This window comes from Etheostoma spectabile, chromosome 11, assembly GCF_008692095.1.
Source record: "Etheostoma spectabile isolate EspeVRDwgs_2016 chromosome 11, UIUC_Espe_1.0, whole genome shotgun sequence".
NCBI classification, from domain to species: Eukaryota; Metazoa; Chordata; class Actinopteri; order Perciformes; family Percidae; genus Etheostoma; species Etheostoma spectabile.
The window spans coordinates 11,382,862-11,391,387 of NC_045743.1; the positions used below are offsets into that span (position 1 = coordinate 11,382,862).

Below are 8,526 nucleotides of genomic sequence, written 5' to 3' on the forward strand. Positions count from 1 at the left end.
AAACAGCTAAGTGAGTGGTTCAAAACCTTTCTTTTTAGTAAACTCTGTGTACATAAACAATGTTCTTAATACTCGAGTTTATGTGTAAAGCCCCTGGTGATAATACTGATGGAGCAAAGGTTCATGTTGTGTTGAATTTTCTTATTGTTTCAAAAATTTTGATTTTTATGCTATCACAGTAGTCCCCCTAGCTCTCTCATTCAAAAGGACATTTGACTGAAAACAAAAATACGTCAATCTTAAAAGTGGCACTTCCGTCCTAATTATGCTTTTAAACGAAAGTTTCACTTGGATACGTTAACAGAAAGACCCTAGGTTGTATGTTGTCGAGAGTTACGCTTTAACCAATAATTTAACAGCCTCCCCTGCAATGACTCTGACGACCCCCTAGGGGTCACGGACCCCTTGTTGAAGCTCACTAATCTAGTCAATTAATTTAGTCAAATATCTGGCACTGCTGTAAGTCAGCAGTAATTCAGGCAGTCAGCCAATCATAGATTTAGTCAGTCAGTCAGTCAGTCAGTCAGTTAGTTATTCAGATAAGCATTGCTTTAGCCAGTCCACCTGCCAAACATCCAGGAAATTAGGCTGTCTGACAGCTACTAAATTACCTCATTAATACATAGTCAACCAAACACTTCCAGTCAATCAACGAATGACCCTTGATCTTATTTAATATTGAAATGCTGCTGGAAAAAAAATACGTCAGTGGCTGTCTACTCAGCATGCAGAGCTGTCAAGGGCACAGACAGACAAAGATAACAATGGAAGTGGCAGCTATAAAGGGCAAAGCGTGTGTTTGCTGCTTGCCTGCCTGCAAGCAGAGTCTGGACAGGACTCTCCAGTGCGCCCTATGCCCAGGAGGGGCGGGGTGGGTGGCAGAGTATGGACAGAAGAGGAGAGGGAGAGAAGAGAGAGGAGGGCAGGACTGGCAGGGTGCGGTCTGAAGTGGCAACAGATCGCTTTGGATCAGTCAAATCCCTTCAATTCAACTGGAAAGCTGCAGCTTGTTGCACGCCGGCCGCAGATGGAGAGGAGACGCTTTCAAGAAAGGACCAAACAAACAGCGGGCAAGAGTGGCTGTTGTTGTGACATTTTCCCAGAGCAAAAGAAAGAGAGGGAGAGAAACCACAACACTGCAACTTGAGTATCAGTCACCGCTCTCTCTCTCTCTCTTTCTCTCTCTCTGTAACTCTCTCACCCACCATATCGACTTTGAACCTGTTTGTTTAAATACACGGACTTTACCGCCTACACACTTACTGTTGATTCTGCAAGGCGGAGGGAGCGGAGTTTCTCAATTTGGGTCAACTTTTTGGAGTTGTTACAACTTGTTTGGTGTCCTCATGGTGCCTGGAGCTGCCTGGAGTGAGCTTCTTTTCTCCGAGTTTCTCGGACGTGATGTTGCGACAGTCACGAACGATGGAGTCTGGAACTGAGCCGGGGAGGTACTGAAGACATCTCTCTCCCCCGGGAGAGTCCTCCCTCCCCCCGGGGCGATGCGGATCTCCTTCCTCCTTCTCACCGCCTCTCTGTGTGCCTTGGTCCTCCTCCTCGCACCTGCCTCGGAGGGCTGCGGGCCGGGGAGGGGGTACGGCAAGAGGCGGCTTCCGAAGAAGCTCATCCCGCTTGCCTACAAGCAATTCAGCCCTAACGTCGCCGAGAAGACATTGGGAGCCAGCGGGAGACCCGAGGGCAAAATAACGCGCAACTCCGAGCGCTTTAAAGAACTGACGCCGAATTATAACACAGATATTATTTTCAAAGATGAGGAGGACACCGGCGCCGACAGGCTCATGACCCAGGTAATGAAGGGAGATGAATGGGAGGGCATGGATGCAAAAACAGATGCGCAAATATGGACAATTGTTCCTGACTGCTTGATAATTGGCGTTGTCCATTGGCAATATTACAGTTATAGTAACGGAATCACTTCAGACTACATTTGCCACCCGGTTGGATCCAATTGCCTCCTAAGTGTTTGCTGTTAGTTAAATATTTAAACCAAAATGATTGATTTCATTGACTCTCGGCCCCTCGTTTCACCTCTGGATTTTGTTACCTGGCATTCCTAGCTGCTGATATTGCCTTGAAGTATTTCTTTCACTCCCAAACTAAGCCTTATTTTGTTGAATAGTCTCAATCATCGTCAATCTGTGCAGCGTTCCATCAGGCTAGACAAATTGATGTGTGTAAAACCACTTATTTAAGGGTTAAACCAAAGTCAGGAAATCCTCTGCAGGGTACATTTAATCAACCAATACAGTAGCCAAATCTTATTCTACATCATGGTCTTAATGTATATTTGGTCCACAAATTAGGCACACTCATGCATATGTAATTGGAGTGGGTACTTAACAAATAGAGAGTCCAATCTCTGCCCAAGCTTTTATGTTGTAAATTTGGTGATGTGCAAAACGAATAGCATTAATGAATTCAATAATCAATTCATTCAATGGTTGACAGTAACCACATTGACAATTTATTGCTTCAAATCAGATTAATTACATTTCAGCAAATAGCTCTCCAGATCTGCTGAGAGGCATCTTGACCTCAGTCACTGGAAAACTGCTAAATCATCAGAAGCAAGCAAAAGTTTTTTGTACTTTGACCATTCACCGGACACAATGAGTCTACATTTCCTTGCATGTGTTTAGAGTCTGTGTTAGTTAAGAGGTATGCACACTTTTCCTAATAGGCATCTTGCTTTCCAGTCCCTCTCTTGCTCTCCTTCCCTGGGCTATGCTGTTCCTATTTCGTCGTCCTCTCGTTCCAACTTCACTGTCCCTGCCCTAATGGGATGACACTGATGCCTCTGACTATCTGCTTTACTAGACACACCCACACACTCACTGTCCACATTGTATATGTGTCTTTTTTTGTCTGAACTTTGGTTGATCTTTCTCTACCTCAAGGTACACTCTCAGCATTATTAGCACCTCATTTTTGTTTGTATTATTTGTCCCTAACAGCCTGCCTTACTTTTCCCCTCCATTTGCCCCTGTCTTAGCGTTGTAAAGACAAGTTAAACTCTCTGGCCATCTCTGTAATGAACATGTGGCCAGGTGTTAAGTTGAGAGTGACCGAGGGTTGGGATGAGGATGGTCATCATTCAGAGGACTCACTGCACTATGAGGGGCGTGCTGTCGACATCACCACCTCAGACAGGTATGCAATACAGCATATCATGTGATCAGAGCAGACAACATTTAAACTGCTAATAGTCAGTTAACACGCCACAGGTCACTCAGTGAGGCAACGTGTTAGTAATGTCATGAGTAAACTAATTAATCAGCAACATTTATTTTTGCTGAGTCAAATATGAACTTAACATGTTTAAATTCTTGTGTTAGCCTGGGGCCAAATTCCTCCAGAAATTACAATATTTGAAATGAATTATGCATACAAATAAACGTATCAACGTCAGTAGAAAAAAATTAACGTGCATGTTTGGAAAAGTATGCAATCAATTTCTGATTGAATCACATTTGGAGTTTAAATATTTTTTCCTTCTTTTCTTCTTTTTCTTAAAGGGACAGAAATAAGTACGCCATGTTGGCCCGGCTGGCTGTAGAAGCGGGATTTGACTGGGTCTACTATGAGTCCAAAGCCCACATTCACTGTAGCGTCAAGTCAGGTGAGAGACGGATGTCTGTGTGTGTGTGTGTGTGTGTTTGTGAGTGTATATTTGTATTTTCTTGTGTTTGTGGCCAGCTGTCATTACCACTAATGATGTTGATGCCTTTGTTGGTGATTCACTAACTGTTTACCTTGCCTTTCAGTGGCACTATCATCAATCTGTGTGTGTGTGTGTGTGTGTGTGTGTGTGTGTGTGTGTGTTTGGCCTATTGGGAGCCAATCATAGCAGGGTGGTGCACCTGTGCTCTTTGCTGTATTCAGTCTCTCTTCTTGATCTCATCGTAAAGTCAGCATTTGTAAACATAGAAAATATAGCCGTATGATGTAAAACGGGAGTTTTTGACATGGAAGTATGTGTTGAAATGTTTACTGGTGTGCTAATGCAATAGTTAATATTACGTGTGCAATAAATAACATCTACAGTCTTTGATTTTTTTCTTATTTTATTGCAAATCTGATACTTACAGTTCTTACGCAAACAATATTTGACCACATTCCGTCTGAAACCATTCTGACTTTTGAGACGTTATAGAAACCCATTTACTAATGTGTCCTATGTGACCTATTTGTCTGGTACCACCAGTTATTTGATGCCAAACTACATTCTAGCAGTTCAATGAGGTTAGTAAGCTCTGAGATGATTAACTCTCCCTTTGTTTTGCTGTTGCTTTTCCTTCAGCAGGTTTCTCTCAGATCTCTTATCTGAGTCTTATCACCTCCCGGTCACAGTCTCCTTCTCTGCAGCCTCTGGCTCACAGACACACACCTTGGACAAATATTTGGCTGCCTTAAGACTGCTTTAACACAACTCACAAACACACACACACACACACACACACACACACACACACACACACACACACACACACACACACACACACACTGATTTTGCCTTTAGTAGCCTTCATGCTTGCTTCCATTTTCTCCACTTTTCCAAATTAGCAGAATTCATTGTTAAGAGCTCAAGCTCATTACAATGTGCCACTGCTCTTTACTTGCGTGGAACCATTGAGAGTGGGCATGTGACTCAGTTAAAAACACAAACTGTGCTGTAATCCAAACAATATCTCAACCTAGGTCTGAGTATGTGTACTTTCCTGTTTTTTCTGACCCCAGGCCGTGCTCTGCCTGTGGTGATACAATCAGCTGGTTATCCATTAGCCCTTGCTGTCTACCTTTTCTTGCCACCTTGTCTCACTGCGTCTTTAATCAGAAACACTTTACGTAACAAGATCAAATGTACATCCTGTGGCATCTTGGGTAGACTAAATTAATGACAGTTTCCCAAAAGATAAGAAGTAGACATGCTTTTCTTATAATGTATTGTGTTACTTGTGACATGCTGATGTCATCATGCCAAGCTAGGTTTGACAAATTAGCAAAATAGACATACATGGTATGGCAAAGTGATGGGGAAAAAAGTCTCCTTTACATTAACATTAAATGCAAAATAACAAGAGGAGAGCTGGTTTTGACCAATTGTTGTTAAAAAACATTCCCACCAAGTATTTGATCAGTTTTAGAAAAACAGGTACTCCATAGGAAAGTATATAATGGATTTTAAGGCATTAGTATTGCAGAATACTTAAAGGGCCACCCAAACCTGTCAAAGGTGAATCAGAGAGGAAATCACTACTGCATTATACAATAGTTTAGAAAATCAAATTATCAACTGTGGATGGGGTTAGAAATCTTTAACTGCTGGTATAAGAACATGGTTATCTGTGTGTGTGTGTGTGTGTGTGTGTGTGTGTGTGTGTGTGTGTGTGTGTGTGTGTGGTGTGTGAGTGTGTGTGTGTCTTATTCCGTTGTGAGAATAAGTAGAAAGCCAGATGCAGACAGAAAAGACAAAGTTGAGTCACATTATATACATATGTTAACAATCTCCCGCTGATCTGCTGAGATAAAGTTGTCCTTGAGTCAGTGTCAAAGTCTCGCCTGTTTTATAGATCACTCAGTGACCAGATGCAGCCACTGTTAAAGGCGAAGTGCTGCTATGCTTTTGCTCCGCTCTTGAGATAAAACTGTATTCTTCTGTGTTTTAATCCTTATCCTTCGTATCTTTACCAAAAAATAATGCAATAATAAAAAGTGAGTTAAAAGTGAAATACAATAAAATAATCAAATTTCTTTTTTTTTTCATTGCTTCAGAACATTCTGTGGCAGCCAAAACCGGTGGCTGTTTCCCTGGTAATGCTGAGGTTATCCTTGAGGGCGGGGCTACTAAAAAGATGCGAGAGCTTCATCCTGGCGATCAAGTCTTGGCCTCTTCAACAAAAGATGGTCACGGACCCCTTCTCTACAGCCCGGTCTTATCCTTTCTGGACCACCAGCCCAACATCACAAAGATCTTCTACATCATTGGCACCAACACAGGACTTAATATTACTCTCACAGCTGCTCACTTGATCTTTGTCACAGTCTGCACTGGTGGGCTGAGTGAGTCAAAGTGGGAGGAGACAGCCGAAGAGCAACTTTTGGGTTCCACACGGGAGGGCAGGCCTAGCTGGGAAGCAGGTCTGAGGACAGTTTTTGCCAGTGAGGTCCGGCCAGGACAGTGCCTACTTACGTCACAAGGGAATACAGGGTTACGGGCAACACTTTCAATTGTGACCTTTGTAGAAGAAAAGAGGAGCACCGGGCTGTATGCCCCACTAACACAGCATGGCTCTATAGTGGTAAACGGTGTGCTGGCATCCTGCTATGCTGCTGTGGACAATCACCATTTGGCCCACTGGGTCCTAGCCCCACTGAGGTTCTTCTACAGCCTGATGGGACCCTTAGAGCTGCAGACCGACGGCCTGCACTGGTACCCTTGGCTTCTACAGAGGCTGGGGCAAATGCTGTTGGATGCTGGACATTTCCACCCCTGGGGGATCGAGCAAGGACATAGGCAGGAGCCACAGAGACTTGTTTCACACTGATGACTATATTCACCTACTTGTATTCAGGAGCACCAAAGCACAGATCAAGGGACCACCAAAGACATTTGATTTTATACTGAAGATCTGTTTTTACTTTACTTGCCTGCATTTGCTGTAGTTCAACAAACTCCTTTTTGTAGCACATGTGAAACTGTGCAAAAGACAAAGAGAAGACACTGGGAGCATTAGTTTTATGCTTTTGGTAATTTCAATTATATTCCTTCCAGAAGATTTAGAGGACTAAAAAGACAACCAAAGACATTTCTGTCAGTGTTTGACAGGATATTAAACTAAATGAAAACAGAAGTATTTACATAAGTATCTCCCATGTCAATTTAAGAGTTGAAGGTCTATGCCAATATTTGCGGTTCCATTCAGAGCACCTCAGAGATAAAAAAAAAACAGGGACTGTGGTTTGAAACGATATCTTTCATTTAAAAAAAATAAAAAAGTAGGAAGAAAGACAACCACATTTCATCATTCTTTGTACTGTAATTACTGTAATCTGTCAACATTTGTGCAGCCTGAGATCACGCTGGGGCTTACTGATATAGGTAGAGGAAGTTTAAACATACAGGGACACCTTTCGTGACACATTTTGGGAGCAGCAAGTTTTAGAGAAAGGGTTAAGGTGAAAAGGAAACTTTTGAGGAGAAAGAAGAAAAGGCAGAAAAGCATGGAGAAAACTAGTGACTAAACTTGGTGGGATTTCAAGCTCTGTATGTACAAAAGGTATTTATACAGTTAAGTAATGTTAAAAAAGAAAGAAAGACAACAAATCAGTAGCAATTTGTTAGTGTTGCATTATAGCTTTGCATCTGAAAAGGGCTTTGAAATGATGATGGACACTGTGTGAGTACTTAAGTACTGTTGCAAAACAGCTGCATGGGGTTTTAACAGCCACACTGTCAATCTGTTTAAAAAAGTACGTCATACTCTTTCACTTAACTTGATTGTCTCAGACTGGTTCAAATATAATGAACATCTTCATGTTTTTATCAGTTACTTTATTTAAAAGGTGTATTTTTTGTATTTTGCATTGTTTCAGGTTTTCAATTTTCAGGTCAGTAGTATCTAGTTAAGGTTTACACACATTTAGCTATACACAACACTCAGGCTGTATTCAACTACTGTATTAAGCACCAGCTATGCATCTTATTAATTAACAGATAGCAAATCTCTTTATCTTGAATAGTAAGTTAATTAATAGCTGTCCTTTGCATGGTCTTTTTTGTATTCCATCTATGACCCAAGACTTAAGACCTAGATTTAAAGAGGTACAGACGTTTTCATTTTTTAACACTCTGGGAAGCAATTGTGATAGATGGCTAATTGCATATGGATAAACGTGCAGTTGATGTTGCCCAAAGTGTTCTTCTAGTCGTCACTGTAGACTCAAACTTTGCAAGTATCTAGAAACTCCAAGGCATTATTCTATATGCCTTCTTAAATATTTGTCACATATGTATATTAAGCTATTGTTAGAGAGACTATTTAAAGATCTATTTTTAGAAAATAATGTAAACTATTGTTATTTTCGTCAACTCTGTGCATACAATGTATATTTGAAACATAAAGTTGTTGTTTTTAAACCAAAACTACTCTGTGATTTTTTTGTTGTTGCAACAACTAATTGAGATCTTATGCCATACATCACTAATCCCTAAAGTACTAATATACTAATAAGTACTAATAAGTCCCTTTTTATTTTCATCATTATTTTTCTAATAGAGAGGCCCTGGCTTTTTATTTTTTTATTCAGAAATCTCAGTAAAGACTAGCATATGGGTTTTAAACATTTGCTGAAAATCAACTGTTACATATTGATCCATAAACAGCCGTTAAAGTGAGTGATCACCGTAAATGGTGATGCATCACAACAGCTGGAACAATGTGAATGCAGCATGAAAAGCTGTGGTTACAGGGTGGTTTCAGTACCACGGACAGCAGCACACAGCAACTA

The 8,526-nt window shown here is 41.2% G+C and overlaps 1 protein-coding gene across 1 annotated transcript; it reads left to right on the forward strand.

The window, feature by feature from the left end:
* The first annotated feature begins 803 nt into the window (after positions 1-803).
* LOC116697697 (indian hedgehog B protein) lies at positions 804-8,155 on the forward strand. The gene is made up of 4 exons (XM_032529084.1): positions 804-1,805; positions 3,011-3,168; positions 3,534-3,637; positions 5,791-8,155. The coding sequence occupies exons 1-4, from the start codon at positions 1,500-1,502 to the stop codon at positions 6,561-6,563; spliced, it is 1,341 nt and encodes a 446-aa protein (XP_032384975.1). The 5' UTR covers positions 804-1,499; the 3' UTR covers positions 6,564-8,155.
* Positions 8,156-8,526: the final 371 nt, after the last annotated feature.